Raw genomic sequence first — 18,973 nt, forward strand, 5'->3', positions numbered from 1 at the left:
GTGCTTTGGGTTCTGTGAAGGGGATAGCATCTGACTGCGTGCTTTCATCTAGGTGTACCAGTGCCTGGTTATGCAGGAAGATACAGTGTTCCATCGGCAGCATCTGAATGGTCTGAACTTCTGAAGTGGTCTCCTCTGTATCATTTCCTTCACCTGTGCTGATGTGGGAAAACATATTTTTTTTGTTTCAGTTTCAAGTTTACTACTGCAGCACAACAGAGATTGAAATAGCAAGGTTTCCCATCTTGTCCACAGCATAAACACTCAACACCCAATAGACAGTCAAGTGACCTCCTGCTGTTCGCCAGTTGTTCACTGTAGTTCTCCCCCGCAATGTTTTAGACTCGACTGCTACGTGCGGGAGTTTCGTGAACGCGCACGCAGGGACTTCCCATCGCTGTGGTGAACGCGGAATATGACGTAAGTCACTTGCGGGGCAGTGATGATGGCGGTGTGTGAACGCGCAGTAAAAGTAATGGCTGCTCTAGAACGGCGGGTGCCTAGTCTCGATGATTTCGTGGGCCAAAGCTGGAGCGCTTGGGCTGAGAGAGCCGGTGTGACTGCGTCGGAAGGTAAGGGAGCACCTTTGGAATCGGTACTGTCAGATATCAAATCGATTGGCCATTCTGTTGAGGTTTATTTTCGTGGAAACGGGCGGCAGCCATAACCATGTTACCCAAACAAAGACCCTGCTGGGTCCTAGCGCTTGCTGGATAACATGTTGCTCTCTCCCAGGTCCTAGCGGTCGGCGTCTTCTGAAAAAAATAAGTGATAATTGTGTCTATTTGATCCTCATTTTGTATTTTTATGTACACATACACACACCATGGCCACCAGTTGACAGTATGCTCTCATTACAGCGTCACACGCCCAAATAGAACTGTGGCCCTACACAGCGGAAGGCGGCTTGCATTAGTTGTAGGGATGGTTGGGCGAGCAACTTCTTGCCATAGCAAGCTGACCGTATTAGCAATGAAGATAATACTGCTAACAGGATGATACAGTCTGATGCTGTTGCCACCATGTAAATGCTAGTCTAGATTGTTATTTCAGGGCGAATTTCGAACTCTTGGAAGCACTGTGGATTCGAGGCACAATTCTTTTTTTCTTCTTTTTTTAAGTTTGTTTCAAGACGATACGTGTCTAAACAGTTACATTAGTGTATATGCACGCGCATTCATTGTCTGGCACCTCTCAAAGTGCTACTCTACTCTCTCCCTAACTTTCTTATCAACCAACAATTATCTCTAACATAATGAACATGATTCCAACAGTAAACACACGTATTAGGTCAAAGATCATGCTCACAGCCTAAATCAAGCACAGCAACAGACAGAGGGGCCAAGTTCACCATGCGAAAGGGAGTCACTTATCCAGCTCGCTAGTTTTCTTGAAAATGAACATTCATACAGAAAGGGAATTCCCATCTATATATCCTGTATGCATTACAGCTTCAATATTTCTGTGATCTGTTGTGCAAGTTACCAGTTGTGAGACAGGAAGTCACGATCAGAACCTGTCTAGTCAACACCGACAAGGGGATTCATCTTAATAATCTGATATGGAGTAACTTGACTGGCGAAGGTGTGCGTCTTCCGTGTTGCTTTCACTTGACCTGCCTTTCAGATCATTGCGGATCAAATGAAGAAGAGGTGATGGAGGAACCACCTTGACTATTGAGATGCGCCCAAAGCCTACTATCCATGCGTTTGTATCCTGTATGCCTTATCCCCTCTGATGAAATTCCCTGACCACTGCACCTCAGTCACAGAGTCTCTGTTTTCAGGCTCTGATGGAGATGACTGCAGCAAGAATGGGAAGAACGCAGCCGAGGCAATGTCTCTTAGGAAGGAAGGTAAGTCTTTATTGGAGTGCATGTTGGTTACATCCTTCATACTCAGGTTTAGATTGACATCGAACCTTACTATCCAGGTCCCCTGGCAACAATGGACACAGCTTCTGCACAGAGTGCGTGTCTCCAGATTTGGCTTCTTCTTCCAGTGCTCCCCTGGGTGTCTTGTCTTAAGAGCTGAATGGGTTGGGGGGCACAGGGGGGCTGCTCCCTGCTAGGATCTCTCTCGCAACCAGCCTGGCAGTCTGCAGCAGCAGCAGCTTTCTGACAGACATTACCGTGTGTACTTGTCAGACTGCGTGTGTTTCTCAGGGTGACAGACAATGTGATTTGGGTTGTTCCACCTCAAAAACAGACTATTTCGACAGCTACCATCTCATATTGTCTTATCACTGCAACTCCCCAACGGGCTAAGGAGAGGCAAAGGTCCAGTCATGCGTCCTCCGAAACATGACTCGCCAAACCGCGCTTCTTAACACCTGCCCGCTTAACCCGGAAGCCAGCCGCACCAATGTGTTGGAAGAACACCTGTCACAAGTGGTCGCTAGGACAAGGATATCCCGGCCGGGGAATTTACACAAGATATACTAAGAATATATTAGTGAGCGATCTCAAGAATCGAGTATATAGATAAATATGCGGTGTGTGTGTGTATAAACAGTGTAACTAAAATACAATGTACAGTAGGATAAATATTAGAATGAGCTATGGGATACTGGATTTAAATACAGTGTACGTTAAGTGTCTGGTGGTTCAATGTCTCTATAACATGTGACCGCAGCTGATTTTGAGTGTGTGTACGTTCGTGTGTTTGTGAGTATGAGGTGTGTGTGATGGCTTGTGTTGCTGCCATACCTGGTCCATGTAAGAATGCTTACAGGGTAAGGAAACCAATGACATTTTGTAATTTGGGTGAACTATCTCTTTAACAATGGGGGGGGTCTTTAAAAAATGATCACCTAATAGCAGGAACAGCACCATCAATTGGTCAACCTGGGAAGATGTAGGATGAGACAATAACTTCAATGATTCATTTATTTGAACAGGGAGAAAAAACAGCACCAAATTTACTGAGAATACATTAAATAGGATGAAGAAACAATATTCCAAGCCGCAGCTCTATCCTACTTGTCAGACTTAGTGAACTGATACTATATATTGGGGTATGGAGGGTCCGTGGTTTACTTTTGGCCACTTGAGATTCATTTTTCAAATCAAATCGAACTCTATGTAAACAGGAAATAAGAGTAACTATCATTATTGAATCCTCCTGTCTTACTCATTGTTAGTAGAAAGTTTGGTCCAAATTGGATATTAGCAACTATCATTATTGAATATTTTACGAGTCCTATAAATTAAAGTGGCCAATTTGGGTGCAATCAATTAGCTTAATTGTTCAGAGATCTAATTATATTTTAAGAAAATAATGTTTCCGGAATGCTAATCTTATTTGTTTCTAACAGTAAGCATTTCAGAACAATCTGAGATGGTGGGAGTCATGGCTTGCTGAAATTACATGGAACGACCCATGTGTGTCTATACCCGCTTTCCCGGTATGTGTGATTTCTCACCTGTTTCTCATTTCACTCTCTCCTAACCTCCTTCAGACATGTCGATCTTCGGCCACTACCCGGGCCAAGATGACTTCTACCTGGTGGTGTGTAGCCACTGTGGCCAGGTGGTCAAGCCCCAGGCTTTTGAGAAGCATTGTGAGAGGAGACATGGCCCCCTGAGCAAGCTGTATGCACGCCTCCGCCCCCCCCTTCCAGCCCCCCAGCAGCGACCCCGCCACAGCCACTCCCCATCCTCCACTCACGCAACCTCCTCTTCCTCCTGGGAAGGAAGGGGGCAAGGGTCCGGGGCACCACGAGCAGCCCCCCCATCCCCATCCACACCCCCCCAGTTCAGACATACCAAGCCCCCCAAGGATGTAGTACGGTAAGAGGGTTGGGATAGATGAAGGGGATTAAGAGGGGGATTGGAGGATAGGTTTAGTGGTCCTATTATTTTCCTTTTTTATAAAAAAAAAAAGGTGAAAACCATCTTATTGGTACGTTATTGGTAACATTCAGATTTTTTTTTAAAACATCTGATCATGTTCTCACTCTTTTTTTGTTGTTGTTGTCCCTTCAGCCACTCCCCCCTAGATAAGAGCCCCCACAGCGGTCACTCTGAGTCGGCTGTGTTTAAGCAGCCTCCACCCCTGGAGCCTCCCCTGAGCTCCCCACTCCTCTCCCTCAGAGACCCACCCTGGCCCCATGGAGACACCCCGCCCGGCCGGCCCTCCAACAGTGAGAGGACACATACCCAGAGGAAGGAGGTCACATCGTCCCCTACCCTCCCTGCCCACCTCCGTGGACCAAGACCCTACAACAAAGTGGCCTCCAGTGAGTCTTTATTTCCTTTCATCTTAGTTCATACAAGTTTGGGTCACTGAGATGCAATGTATTTTTTTAACAGAGATGGGCCTTCCCCTCAGGATCTGTTTTGTTGGGTGAAGAGCTTGTTAAATAGAAGAATGCTAAAATGAAGTGACATCTTCTATTACCAGGCTAGTGATCAGAGAGGAAAGAGCACAGAGCTAGGAAGCTAATTCCGACTGAGTCACAGCCGTTGAGTCTGATTGCTATTAAGACACTCTTCTGTTCCTGTCATCTCCAGGGAGAGAGTGTGATCTCGACAAGCACTGCGGAGTACTAGACCCCGAGAGGAAGAAAGTCTGCACTCGTCTCCTGACCTGCAATGTAAGTTCACACACTCTGCATATGAAATCTCATCTCCCTCCTCTATCCCAGTGTCCTCTCTTCTTGGCCCAGCATTTTCTTCCTTGCCACCTATAGTATTCCATCCCTCTTCGTCTCCCCCCTTTTCTCTCCTCTCTTTTCCTTCCTCTCCCTCTCCCCCACCTTTTTCCTCTTCTTTCTCCCCCAGCCCTCACACTGTTGCGGATTCCGTAGCCGGGTGACTGAAGCTTTGGGAAAATCACTTCTGTCCTTACTGCTTTCGACCCAATTATGTTCACTCAACAAGAGTCCGTACAGGATGTGAAGTTTGGAGGATTGTGACTTTTCCATTGTTCACTGCTGTCAGATATATTGTTCCAACTGATTGATTTGTTTGAGGAACTTATCTACACGTGCTGGCTCCTCTATTGTGGGTCCAACTGGCAAGAGATGAAAATGATTTCCCAATAGAAAGACGGTCAGTGATATGCCAAGAGTAATAACTTGGGTGTTTTCTTTTATCTGTGATTCGGCGACCATAAGAAACGGGAACTGTCGGACACAGATAAGAGACATGTCTAGGTTATTACTCTCCTGTGTTAATTGGAGGAGCTCCAATGATGGCAGTCTCCTTCAAAACTATGAACCCATAGATGACTAGTAATTGCTTACATTCATGACGTCACATCAGGCATGTATTTCAAACAAAGACGCTTTTAAATGAAAGGGGTGACATGACGTGTAGGCTTAATTGGGCCCTTTTCGTATGATGAGGATGAGTCATTTCTCTCCATTTTGACACTCTTGGTCCTCCTCATGTCTCTCCTATAGTTTACACTTCAGCTATTCATTGCTATGGCAGCATAGTACATTAGTCGTCTAAATATCATGTTTCGTGATTGCGGTGTTGCCATAGTATTTGAAAGGTTCTCTACATAAAGGAAGGGGTATTTTGTGCAGGGTATTGAGGACATTGTGGTATTAAAAATGTCCCCTAGCCCCAGTGGAGTCACAGTGGTAGAGACAAACCTTCCTCCTTATCAAAATCTCTGCTCTGACATGACTAGGGATGTCATGTTAGATCGGTTATTACAAGGTCCTCAGGTCTCTCAGCGCGCAGTGGGTTCACGTGTAGGCAGGAGCAGATATGACCCGATTTATTTTATAAAAAATAAAAAAATCTTAATTTTCTGTATTTAAAAAAAGATAAAATAATTACAGGAATGGGAAAGAATCTGAGAAACTGCTTCCCTGCCTCGCTTCTCGTTCAGACGCCCACACTGGATTTTTCTTAACGTCTAATTGTCTGCTGTACCAGGGCTTATCCTCCCTCTTTACCAAGACTATTTGATAGAGCAATCTTTTGTCATCTGTGGTTATACCTATGTATTTTTAATGAGATCCAGGCTCTTTTTAAATGATTTCTACATATCTCTCACATTCTGGTTAAGGCTGCTTTTCTGAGGCACTTCTGATGCTTTTTTTTTTTCAAATCATTCCTCTCCTCATAGTTTGTCTCTCCTTTCAACAGATTTGCTCAGGCGTATGTTGACTGTATGTGATTCAGGTCATCTCTAGCTGATCCGTTCAAATGCTAATGAATCCCACCTCGTCTCAGACCCATCTGTGGATGTGAGAAGATGGTGATGTGAGAGAACACATTTACCCTAGAATTAGTGAACTAGATTGAAAACGATCGCTACAGACAGTCAGTGGTTATCAGGACTTGGCAGTCATAGGGGCTGGGCGCTATAGTGTTTCCTCCAAAACACAAAGGAAAGTTGGACAGCATCGCCCTATATTCACAGCACGAGAACTATTTTTATCATGTCTATTCGGATGGAAAGTATAGGCTTCGAGTCACTTTTGTGTGTAAGAAACTGACGTTTTTAGAAAAACACAAATAATTGTGTTTAATTGTTTTCTCTCCCTGGTCTGTTTCTTTCTCCTGTCCTTAGATTCACTCCATCCACCAACGGAGGAAGGTTCCTGGTCGGAGTAAAAACTTTGACCAGCTGGTGGCCGAGCTGAAGACGGGGGCCCGGATCCGTGAGCGGGGGGGTCAGACCCAGGAGGGGAGCGGCTCGGGTCGGTCCCCCAGCCCAGAGGCCCCCGAGGACCCCCCAGAACCCCCCCACTGCAGGAGACCCCTCACCAACAACCCTGCCTTTAGGTAGGGGACTTATGTTATCAGATGTGTTATAGTAATAGTAAAGGTACTCGTGGTAGATGTGGACAAAATATTAACACGTGTGTGTGTGTGTGTGTTCAGTCGGTCCAGGGCGTCTTTAGAAAGCGCTCCAGAGGAGGACAAACCTTGTCAGGAGGAGGGTAGCGCCCCATCACCCCTCACCCAAGGGCGCATCTCCAGCGACGAGAGCGAGGGAGAGGGGCCTGAGGAGCCGTACGAATACCCTTCCTCCTCCTGGCACCCCAAACCAGCCGCGGTAAGATTACAGGGTGTCATCAACTACTCCTAGTGGTATTATCAGATGTACACTGGGTGTTCTTTTTGTTTTTTTTGTACACCTGTTCTGTCCATGACAGACTGACCAGGTGAAAGGTATGATCCGTTATTGATGTCACTTGTTAAATCCACTTCTATCAGTGTAGATGAAGGGGAGGAGACCGGTTCAAGAAGGATTTTTAAAGCTGCACTATGCAGAAATCACTCTGCCATTTCCCAATTGCTAAAGTTCTAATAGTTCTCTTCATTTCAGTTTGTGACAAAACAGGCAGGTATAGTCCCGCCCACTCCCTAACCCCCAATAACCAGCTCATCAAGCTTTGATTACTTGAATCAGCTGTGTAGTGCTAGGGCAAAAAAAAACTAAACATGCACCCCGAGGGGGGCCCTGGTGTGGTGAATCATTGCAATGTCTAAACCTTTGTGAAATACATTTTCATAACCAAAAATATAGTATTTTCAGATGTTTGAAGCTGGTGTACAAATCTGAACGTAAAAGACGCCAAAACAAAACAACAGGAAACGTAGAAATTGCGCAAATAAAACTGATCTACTGCTTCTTAGACTGCTTTCAATGAGACTTTGAACAGGGTATGGTAGTAGGTGCCAGGTGCACCAGTTTGAGTCTGTTAAGAACTGCGACGCTGCTGGGTTTGTTACGCTTAAGTTTCCCGTGTGTATCAAGAATGGTCCTCCACCCAAAGGACATCCCAGCCAACTTGACACAACTGTGGGAAACATTGGAGTCAACATGGGCCAGCATCCCTGTGGAATGCTTTCAACACCTTGTAGAGTCCGTGCCCTGACGAATTGAGGCTGTTCTGAGGACAAAAGAGGGTGCAATGCAATGGGTGTTCCTAATGTTTGATATACTCAGTGTATATCACTGGAGGATGGTGACCTTTTCACTGCTGTAAAATACAGAGATGTTGCCAGCACTGACTGTATTAACAGTCCCCTAACCCACCATGTGCTCTGTCTCCTCTCCCTAGCTGTGCTCGTTTGGCAGTCATGAGATGGGTCGTGGTGTGTACACCTTTGACCGACGGCTCCACCACCTGCGGTCGGCACTCAACGCCATGGTGGAGCAGCACATCAGCGCCCACCTCTGGAAGTAAGATTCTTTGTGATGTGTGGCCCTGTGGTAACTTAACAAGGTTTACTGGTGCAGAGGTTTGTCATAAGAGCTACATAGTGCTGTTCGAGCACCATTTTCCTGATTGTTTCCCCTCTGGACAAAGTGTTGCATTGTAGTTTTCTCTATCTAATACAGGTATATTATCTCTGCAGGAAAATACCTCAAGCTTCAGACCTCCAGTCCCAGAGTCCCTCTGCAAAGAACAACCCCTCTTCCTCCTCCTCGTCCTCCTCTTCCTCCCTGCATTCTAAAGTCAGGACAGGAAGCCACAGCACCCCTTCTCTCAGGCCCCCCTCCTCTTCTTCCTCCCACGGACCAGGAAGGGAGACACGCCTACAAATCCCCTCCCACTCCACAGCCATTAACCAATCAGCGAACTCCAGTGCTAGTGGCAGCCAAATTGTAGCCCTGGCGCCCCCTCCTGTCCGTCAGACAGGCCCAGGGCGGCCACCAGGGCCCGGAAGGCCCAAGAACCCAGTAGGGCGACCCAGCAAGCAGCAGCTGAGACTCAGAGAGGAGGCTGCTGCTGCCGCAGCCCTCCGTAAGCGCAAAGCCCCGTCACAGGAGGGTGAGCACTGCGGCCCAGACAGGAACTCTATCATCCCCCAGGACCGGGGACGGCCCCCCTCCACTTCCTCTAAGACCACCCCGCCCACTCCTCACAGCCAGACCAATGGTACTCTCTCCCCCAGCAGCAAACCCCGCCCCCAGCCATCTCCCTCGGAGCCCCATTCGCCAGCGGCAGCCTGGGCGTTTAAACGGACACATCCAACCTCTGGACACTCTTCCTCCCCACCCGACCCTCACAGCCGAGGTGGGGACTCAGGACTACACGGGAGGGGGGCGACAGGGTACGAGCACAGGGGGCTGGGGAAGAAACGCAAGGGGGGGAGCAGTGAACCCTTGCCCCCTTCTAAACTGCACCGCCTTCCCTCCTCCCCTCGCTCCAATTTCTACCCCTGGAAGGACAGTAAGGGGGGGGCGCTGCCTGGTGGGTTGGAGAAGAAAATGGGCACACAGAAGGTGGGTTACTACTTAAGATTATATTAGGAATACGTTATGTGCATTCGGGAAAGTATTCAAACCCTTCACTTTTTCTACATTTTGTTACATTACAGCCTTATTCTAAAATTGATTATATTGTTGTTGTTTTTTTACCTCAATTGCCACACTACCCCATAATGACAAAGTAAAAACATAATGACAAATGTAAAAAAATTAAATCACATTTATATAAGTATTGAAATCAAATTGTATTTGTCACATGCCCCGAATACAACAGGTATTACAGTGAAAGGCTTACTTACAAGCCCCAACAATGCAGCTAAGAAAAATACCTTAAAGAACTGAAATAAAAGTAACAAATAATTAAAGAGCTGCAGTAAAATAACAAGAGCAAGGCTATATACAGGGGGTACCGGTACAGAGTCAATGTGTGGGGGTTAGTCGAAGTAATATGTACATGTAGGTACAGACCCTTTACTCAGTACTTTGTTGAAGCACCTTTGGCAGCGATTACAGCAGCGATTCTTCTTGGGTGTTATGCTACAAGCTTGGCACACCTGTATTTGGGGAGTTTCTCCCATTCATCTTTACAGATCCTCTCAAGCTCTGTCAGGTTGGATGGGGCGCGCCACTGCACAGCTATTTTCAGAGTCTTGGTGGTTCCAAACATCTGCCATTTAAGAATGATGGAGGCCACTGTGTTCTTGGGGACCTTCAATGCTACAGAAATGTTTTGGTACCCTTCCCCAGATCTGTGCCTCGACACAATTCTGTCTCGGACGTCTATGGACAATTCCTTCTAACTCATGGCTTGGTTTTTGCTCTGACATGAACTGTCAACTATGGGACGTTATATAGACCGGTTTGTGCCTTTCCAAATCATGTCCAATCAATTGAATTTACCACAGTTGGACTCCACTCAAGTTGTAGAAACATCTCAAGGATGATCAATAGAAACTGGATGCACCTGAGCTAAATTTTGAGTCTAAACAAAGGTTCTGAATACTTATATAATTAAGGTCTTAATGTTATTTTTATACATTTGCTAAAATTTCTAAGCCTGTTTTTGCTTTGTCATTATTGGGTGTTGTGTGTAGATTGATCAGGAAACAAATTATTTAATCAATTTTAGAGTAAGGCTGTAACGTAACAAAATGTGTCAAGGGGTCTGAATACTTTCCGGATGCACTGTTTGGTACAAATGATATTGTATTTGTTGTCCAAGTATTTGACACTATAAAGCAGCCATTTGACTGTGGTCTTCCTCCTTTCTCCACAGCCAAAACTGCACCATTAAGAGTGCTTGCCTTACAAGCCACTATGAGGGAGACAGCCCTGTCTGCGTAGTCAGACATCACAGGACTTGAGATGTGTGTGTGTGACTGGATGTTCAAGCCAATGTCGATGTATGCAGGTGCATATGTCTATTGAAGCCTATATGGGAATGAGTATACAGGTGTATGTGGGAGAGAGAGTGCTTAAGACCAATACAGTACGAGCTACGTGTTGTTCAGTTCCTGAGTCGGATGTGCGTGTGTGTGTATCTTTGTGAGTTTGCAGATGTTGGTGAGTGTGTGCAGGACAAAAGGGACACATGAATTTCTGTGTGTGAATTTATAAATACCTCAAGACCTTCTGGTTATGCTGCTAAATTAATATGTTGATTTATAAAAATGGTTTAAAAATATCCTTTACACTTGAAGTTGTGGCTTTTCTTTTGAGGCTGGTATAGGAAGAAGGGGTCACCAGATATAATTTTTTGCAGCCTTGATATACCAGATCATATACAACCATATTAGTCTGAGAAATTATCTCACTGTATTGTCTAATTACTGTTGTATGATGCCAGTATAGAAGTGCCATAACAGTAGCCTTCACACCTTTGCATCAAGGTGGGAGAGGGAGCGCTGAGTTAGCCAATTATTGCTCAAAGGACTGCATTCCATGACGCCATGTTCATGAAATTGGAGCAACTCCTTAAAAAACAACTGGAGTAAGAAGTGTTTTGTACATGGGTTGGATAGAAAAATGTAATATATTATGAAGGCTATTCACGCGTGTGTCAAATTAGTGCAATACGAGCTCTTGATTCCCTAGCGCCCGTTCCTCGTTGGATAGCAGCTCGTGCTGCTGGGGATATCGCCATTAGATGACTCACTGATTTGACAGCTGACTGGCTCCTCTGTCAGTGACGTTGCTGTTTTTTCCCCCCCGAAGCCTCTCTAAATGGGGGGGTTCGATTAATCTCACCCGTGTAGTCGTGTTTTGCACCGGCTCCCGGACGTGAGCTAGGTGCCCCGCGCTGTCAGACGGCTCAAAACAAAAGTGAAATAATCTAGCGGGGGGGACAGGTAGCCTAGTGGTTAGAGCGTTCGGCTTGTAACCGAAATGTTGCAAGATCGAATCCCTGAGCTGACAATGTGGAAATACGTCGTTATGCCCCTGAACAAGGCAGGGCCGTCATTGAAAATAAGAATTTGTTCTTCAAATCGAATTTATTTATATAGCCCTTCGTACATCAGCTGATATCTTAATTTACTTGCCTAGTTAAGTAAAGGTTTAAAAAAAAGCACGTGTCGTAACATTCTGTGTTTTCCTATGCTGAAGTGATAGTTTTCATTGTGAAGACTAAAACATTTATTTTATGGAAAATATATATTTCTGGCCTATGACCGAGCGGCGCAATTACTGTTCGTCTGTGAGGGCGCTCCTCCCTCACCCTCTTCACATGATTCAACCCGGGCAAGTGTAAAATAACTCCCTCATGTCTCATCCACCAAGAGATTCTATCCAGGAAGTGGATTCGAGAACCCACCTGATCGATTTGAACCAGTGGTAGTAGGCCTACAGTAAATATTCCAGGTGCGCTGGACAAAAAGTATCAGCTGGTCATTATCTGCGGGATGTTTTGGAACGAAACCTGCCGGCCTGGAATTTGATTTAGTCTACGTAGGTGCGTAACAGTAAAATGCTGCCGTTTTATAATCTCTGTAACAGGAGGGGATTTACTAGCTACAGACTAATCCGTTGAGACCGCACATCCATCGTTTCGTTTTCCTGTGATGTGTTGGTCAACATAGTTTGTGATACGTTTATGAATGTGATGCAATTTGATACATCCTTGCTGCGCAAGAGTCCCGAGCGCGGTCACGGATAGACTGGCGCCAACGGTTCAAGAACATTAACTGGCCCGATTTATATCCAACTAATCTCCATGTATCTGCCACGACGCTCAGCGAACACAGACCATCGGTTTATCATTGTACAGTTAGCCCGCACGCTCTCCATTTAGCCGGCCGCGGAGAGATGCGCGCAGATGTGGAGTACAGCCCGGTCGGCGAGGGGCTGGGGATGAGCGAGTGCTGGCTATATGTGTGGATGCGAAGGGTCGCAGTGATCGCTGCGCATGTCATAGCTGTGGGTCTCACTGTGCTGATTTCAGTACTATCCCGCCCGGGAACAAGTAAGTTGCCTTCATCTTGTTGACCTGTAAACTATTGACAATGATTTTGGCAATGAGTCCCTTTATCTACTTCCCCAGAGTCAGATGAACTCCTGAATATTATTTTTCATGTCTCTGTAACCAGGTTTTCATTCAACCTTTTTATGCGAGTAAAGTAGCCTACTGTCGGATAAAAAAATGTCACGACGGGCCTGATAGAAACAGTACATTTCTAAGAAACAATTCAAAATGTTTGCAAAAAAATACGCTAGACAAGGTGGGATCTTTTTGTGTGTGTAAAATTAATTATGTGAGAAATGGCGGTGGAAACGCTTTTATGCACAAATATTGCTATAATAATCATCATATTGAAGTAACTTGGAGTCACGCGAAGACGTGTGGTCCCCCCACTGACTTGAAAAGATAGTTTTTTAGGCCAGGGTTCCCAAACTTTTTCGCTCAGTTCCCCCTTCCAACATTGGGGAACGTCCCCTGCACAATACAATTGTATTTCTATGGGCACAAGCACTGTTCACACCCCTCTTGTTGGCGGAGAGAACAATTAGCAGGTTTAAAGCTTATTTCCTGCAATTCTACACATATTTGTCATGGGGTGCAGATATTATTTTGCAGTTTTAAAGCAGATTTTGCACGTCTATACATTTTGCCATGTCTAATGTGTATTCATGTGATATGAGTGACTCGAACATTTCTACAACATTTTTGGACTAAAAAGAACCAACCAACCAAACGTTATCTGACATGGGCTAGTTCATCTCAACATTTCTGAGCAGTTATAAATAGCTCTACGGTATGCAATGACTTACATGACAAGAGGGAAACCGATGACACACTACCCAATTTCGAAATTGCACCTTTTGCATTCTGCTACTCCAACTTTCAAGAGTAAATTTAAAGTCTGACTGAGTCGTCCCCCCCCTCCCGAAAAAAAACTTTAATTGTACAGATGAAATCAATTCTGATGAACTTCACAGGGTGGTGAAAGTGCAATGTGATGAGCTTGATGCTCCTTTCCAATAAATATTGAGGGTTTTATTCAGGTGACATGATCGATGCTTGGTGTGTCTGCCGTTTGACAAATACAAATAATCTCGCTCTTTTGTCTATAATAATCTCATCATGTAGGACAGTGGTTTTGTTGCCAAAGTACAATCAATATGTTTTTTTTATGCTATATTGATAGTACATGTACCAATTCTATGACAAGGAAACAACAGTCCCACCTTTCCCAATGTCAGTAATTCAATTTTGCCCATATTCTTGATGAAGAATGTTAAACTCACTGGTTTGAGACCACAAAAATCAGCCAAATCCACTAAACAGCGCTGTTAATTATACTACATTGAAAATACTGTGACAGAAGAAAAAGTTCAGATGTTAAATTATGATTAAATATGGGTTCATTATAATTTCTACACACTTTATACCTAGTTGTAGTCATTTAATTTCAAACGGGAGTATTTTTCATTAAAGAAAATACTACTTTTTTACTCAGACACTCATGGCCCATTCAAAACCCACCAGTTGAGAATCGCTGATGTAGGCTATACCTGTATCTGCAACATGTTGGCTAGAGTGCACATGCCAGTATCAGAATGGGCACATTAGCTATATAATGCAACATTTTTGGTGACAAAACCATCAGTAGAGTTGAAAATGCGACGGAAACCCATTTAACTTGTATTTACAATTCGGTACATGGGAATTTAACTGCAAAGTTATTGTGAAATGCTCTTTATCATCACCCACAGCATTTTATCCACAACAAGTCAATATGATGGAAACACATCTCTGGTGGGAAAATGTGCATTTGTTTTCATACAGATTTTTGAGGATCGCATGAAAATCTGTCGCCAATCGGATGGAAACCTAGCTTCTCTCCAGTATGAAGGAAGTTGGAGGTAGTTTTGCGAGCCATTGCTAACTAGCGTTAGCGCAATGACTGGAAGTGATAACCATAGATTTACAGTCATTGCACTACCGCTGGTTAGCATTGTCTCGCTTCATACTGGACACAGAGACATAAAATGGTATCTGACTGGGGAAGTAGATAAAGAGCCTCATTGCCTAAATCCTGAAGTATACTTTTAAGCACAAAACCTGCAGGCCTGGGGAACTGGTGGGTGCAAGGTTTTGTTCCAGACCAGCACCTAAGCACCTCGAGCATTGACCAAGTATCAGTTGATCAATTATCAGATGTCTAATGCTGGGCTAGAGCAAAAACCAGCACTGATCCCAAGGACTTGATGACTGCAGTAGTAACTTTCAATTGGAATGTTTTGTCCAGTGTGGACAATCACACAATGTGTCTGTGTTTCAGGTCTATTTTCCTGGCATCCTGTGTGTATGTCTATCGCAGTAAGTTATCCTGATAACATGACACACACACCACAAAATACCATAATATACACAGAACAAAAATATATACGCAACATGCAAAGTGTTGGTCCCAGTATTTTTCCATACTTGCAAAAAGCTTATTTCTCTTCAATTTTGTGCACAAATGTGTTTAAATCCCTGTTAACATTTCTCTTTTGCCAAGATAATCCATCCACCTGACAGGTGTGCCATATAAAGGATCTTATTAAACACCATGATCATGACACAGGCACACCTTGTGCTGGGGACAATAAAAGGCCACTCTAAAATGTGCATTTTTGTCACACAACACAATGCTACAGATATCTCAAGTTGAGGGAGTGTGCAATTGGCATGCTGATTGCATGAATGTCCACCAGAGCTGTTGCCAGATAATTTAATGTTAATTTATCTACCATAAGCCACCTCCAATGTAGTTTTAGAGAATTTGGCAGTACATCCAACTGCCCTCACAACCATAGACCACATGTATGGCGTCGCGTGGGCAAGCGGTTTGCCGACACAATTGCATTTGATCGATGGCAATTTGAATGCACAAAAATACCATGACGAGATACTGAGGCCCAATTATATTTAAGGCATCTGTGACCAACAGCTGCATATCTGTATTCCCAGTCATGTGAAATCCATAGATTAGGGCCTAATGCATTTATTTCCTCATATGAACTGTAACTCAGTAACATCAATGAACATGTTGCGTTTATAGTTTTGTTCAGTATACTTCTAGTCTTAGGTAAGGTACTGTCACATGCGAGAGATTAAGCTCTACAACCATCTTACCTCTTGCACTACATGTGGGCCCTGCCTTGCCAGCGGCACGCTGCCGGAAAAGGAGAAGCTGCAAATAAATTATACATCCACTCCTCTCTCTCTCTCGCTCTCTCTGTTTCTTTAATAATGGATCGAAGTGTGGAACAGAGATGTGACAGGCAGGTAGCCCTGGGCTGATGACGTAACCAGGTAACTTGACCCAGAGGACTGACTGACTGGAGGAACGTTATAGAGCCGTCTCCAAAAACAGCTCAGAGGTCCTTTGTTGTTGTTTAGTGGGACAATGCTGAGTATAGGTTGCAGATGAGATGCACTGTGTACTGGGCAGAACTGACCCAGCTTTCTAAGTCGGCGCAGAAACATTATTTCCCCCACCACAAGATATTCCTTCTTTCACTCACCCCCCTCCCCCCGTCCCCGTCCATTGTGTCTCTGCGTTAGTCTTTGCATTATCCTCAGACAGCGTTAACCCTCTGATTGTCCTCTGATGGTCTTCCACCTCTCCTCTTGCGTCTATCAGTACATCCTGTGCCTGACCGAGGGGATCCTCCTCTTCTCTCCCGAGGGGACTCCGTTCTGCTTCAAGGCACGGAAGGGTAAAGTCCGTCTGCACTGGTTCATCCAGGCCCTGGTCATATTGGCTGCAGCCACCGGAGTTGGCTTCATGGTTGCCAGCAAGAACGTGTCAGAGCGCCCCCACCTGGCCACCTGGCACAGCCTGCTGGGGGTGGGCACCCTGGCTGCCACCGTCCTCCAGGCCGCCTGCGGTATCTGCCTCCTCTTCCCTAAGCTGCTCAAGCTGTCGCCTCCACGGCTCAAGCTCTACCACGCCACCTGTGGCCTCGTGGTGTACCTGCTGGCGACTGTGACCGTGGTGTCGGCCATGTTTTCTGACTGGTTCCAGGCCACGGTGAAGGGGGTGGTGTGGTACGCCTTCCTGCTGCTGCCGCTGTTCCCAGCCCTGGTGATCATGAACCAAATCACTAACGCCTACCTGCCACGCAAGAAGATCACCACCTGAGACTAAGTTGTAGGTTTTCACAGTACAGTAGACTATAGATCAGTGTCTCCCACACCTCTCATGAGTACCCCCAGCCAGTCCACGTATTTGATGTATTCGACAACTAGCACAGCTGATTTAACTAACGAGGGGCTTAATTTAGTAGGTGATAATTTCAATCAGCTGTGTTAGTTCTGGAAAACGTCAAATAAGTCGATTGTCTGTGGGTACTCATGAGAGGTTGGGGAAACTGCTATATATACAGATATACGTATCTTGAAAGACTACCACCAGGAACTCAGTCTTACACAAGTACAAACATATACAAAGTACTAGTGACGGGAGTTAGTTGCATACACACACACACATCTATAAGAAGACCTGGGTGTGACTGTTGAATCCTGATAAACATGTATGGGACCTGCCCTGAAAGGCTACTGAAAGCTCTGCTGGGACAGAGTGGATGTAACCCTGAAGTCGTCTCCATTCCGTCATCTGTTTCTCCAGAGGCTACTTTGCAAATTTTATCCAGCGAACAAAAGTCTGAGATACTGTATCTGGATGATTTAAGGCAGGGCTGGCCAACCCTGTTCCTGGAGAGCTACAGTCCTGTAGGTGTTCACTCCAACCCTAATCTAGCGCACCTGATTCTAATAATTAGCTGGTTGATAAGCTGAATCCGTTTGGTTACAACTGGGGTTGGAGTGAACCTATAGGAGGGTAGCTCTCCAGGAACAGGGTTGGACAGCCCTGGTTTAAGGGAATACAGTACCATTGTGTATCAACCTGAGTGTGGTTGTGAGCAGAGCAGCTATGTGGGTTTTACCGTTTTGTTTTATGATTCTTTTCTCTTCAGTCAGCCTATATGTTACTGTACATTAGCCATTACGACACATTTTAAAAAGGCTTTTTTTTTTACCAGTGTTTGACGTCCTGTCCGGAGAAGTGTGTGTGTGTCATTGTCATTGACACTGGAAAATATTAGCTTTCTCTGAATGAAGGTATTCGCTAGAAACCCCTGGCGCACAAAGGCCTATTGGATGTACCAGCACAATGCCTAAACTTCTCCCAGTCTTATTCAGTAGGTAAAAACACTTGAAAGAAATTGTGACCAAATACCAGCATGTTGTTGGGCCATTTTTATACTTGATACAGGGCAAATAAGTCAAACAAAGGGAATAATATAGTAAGAGACCATAAAGATTTTTTTTAATCTATCAAGTCTTCATATGTATTACCTGCTGTGGCAGCCGCAGGAGTAAGGGAGTTGGTTCCTAATTTTGTTTTCAGAGCATACCTAGAACTCTGTATTTCCTGCTATGCTATAGGTCAAGTTTACCAGCAGCAGCTAGAGTAACTTGGTGTTGGACTAATAAAATGGCCTTTGGTGCCCATGTTGTGTAAAACAGTTCCTTGAACTACTCAAATCTCTTCTCTGCTTTACTTGCTTGTAAAACCAATCCAACGCCCTCCTGTTTTAATAAACTGTCTCCTCATTTGAACTAATGCAAGGTTGTTTACTGACTATAACGAGTGGCTGAATTGAGTTAAGGTGGTCTTTTTAGTGTGACTATATGCTCTAATAGTTGTGTCGTGTTTGAGTTCCGGGAATTGGGCGAATGGACTCGCACTGTGTACTTGCAGTTGGAAAATTTTGCCTAGTTTTCACTTCTGCGCACCTATGAACATAGATGTGTCTTCAGGTGTTGAAAAGTTTATTTCTTCAATGTTTGTTACGAGCACCTAATGAATGTAGCCTATCCTACTAAGGGCTATGACCTTCAAACTCTGTGCTCATTAGAGTAAGAAGTGACCCCTAACCACTGATACAGGAGAAAATATTTTCTCATCCCCCTATAGCTTAGCATTGATATGGGGTGTAGGGAAATCTGATCCTAGATCTGTGTTTGAGGCAACTTCTACCTTGTGTGTTCATTGGATGAGCTGAGTATTTTATTAGTGGTCAGTAATCTAGGATTGTTTTAAAGAGGAACATGCAAGAGATTGTAACTCCTAACAATGTTATTTCCCATTTTATGCTTACTGGACATGACCCAGAACTGCAAAGTTGCAGTGAACCTGCTGATGTGTTGTTTAAATAAAAACCTTGAATCCCATGATTTGTTTGTGAGGAATCATTATACTGTAGGTAAAGATTATGGATTCTAAAAAGAC

General features: G+C 44.8%; 2 protein-coding genes across 5 annotated transcripts; both read left to right on the top strand.

The window, feature by feature from the left end:
* Nucleotides 1-411: 411 nt before the first annotated feature.
* atxn7l2a (ataxin 7-like 2a) lies at nt 412-10,879 on the top strand. Of its 4 annotated transcripts, none has more exons than XM_036948189.1 (11): nt 434-572; nt 1,627-1,707; nt 1,787-1,855; nt 3,460-3,790; nt 3,986-4,239; nt 4,514-4,596; nt 6,534-6,748; nt 6,848-7,022; nt 8,035-8,156; nt 8,333-9,203; nt 10,465-10,879. In XM_036948189.1, exons 2-11 carry the CDS (start codon nt 1,704-1,706, stop codon nt 10,480-10,482), a joined length of 2,142 nt encoding a protein of 713 aa, XP_036804084.1. In that variant the 5' UTR covers nt 434-572; nt 1,627-1,703; the 3' UTR covers nt 10,483-10,879. The 4 variants fall into 4 exon arrangements, with proteins under 4 accessions (XP_036804082.1, XP_036804084.1, XP_036804083.1 ...); XM_036948190.1 differs by having other exon boundaries at nt 441-572; nt 1,627-1,652; XM_036948187.1 differs by lacking the exon at nt 1,627-1,707 and having other exon boundaries at nt 412-572.
* A 1,057-nt stretch (nt 10,880-11,936) lies between these two features.
* On the top strand, nt 11,937-18,915 carry LOC110494981 (cytochrome b561 domain-containing protein 1). The gene is made up of 3 exons (XM_021570335.2): nt 11,937-12,648; nt 14,969-15,006; nt 16,319-18,915. Exons 1-3 carry the CDS (start codon nt 12,492-12,494, stop codon nt 16,817-16,819), a joined length of 696 nt encoding a protein of 231 aa, XP_021426010.2. The 5' UTR covers nt 11,937-12,491; the 3' UTR covers nt 16,820-18,915.
* The last annotated feature ends 58 nt before the right edge of the window (nt 18,916-18,973 follow it).

The sequence above is a fragment of the Oncorhynchus mykiss genome, chromosome 17 (assembly GCF_013265735.2).
Source record: "Oncorhynchus mykiss isolate Arlee chromosome 17, USDA_OmykA_1.1, whole genome shotgun sequence".
Taxonomy (NCBI): Eukaryota; Metazoa; Chordata; class Actinopteri; order Salmoniformes; family Salmonidae; genus Oncorhynchus; species Oncorhynchus mykiss.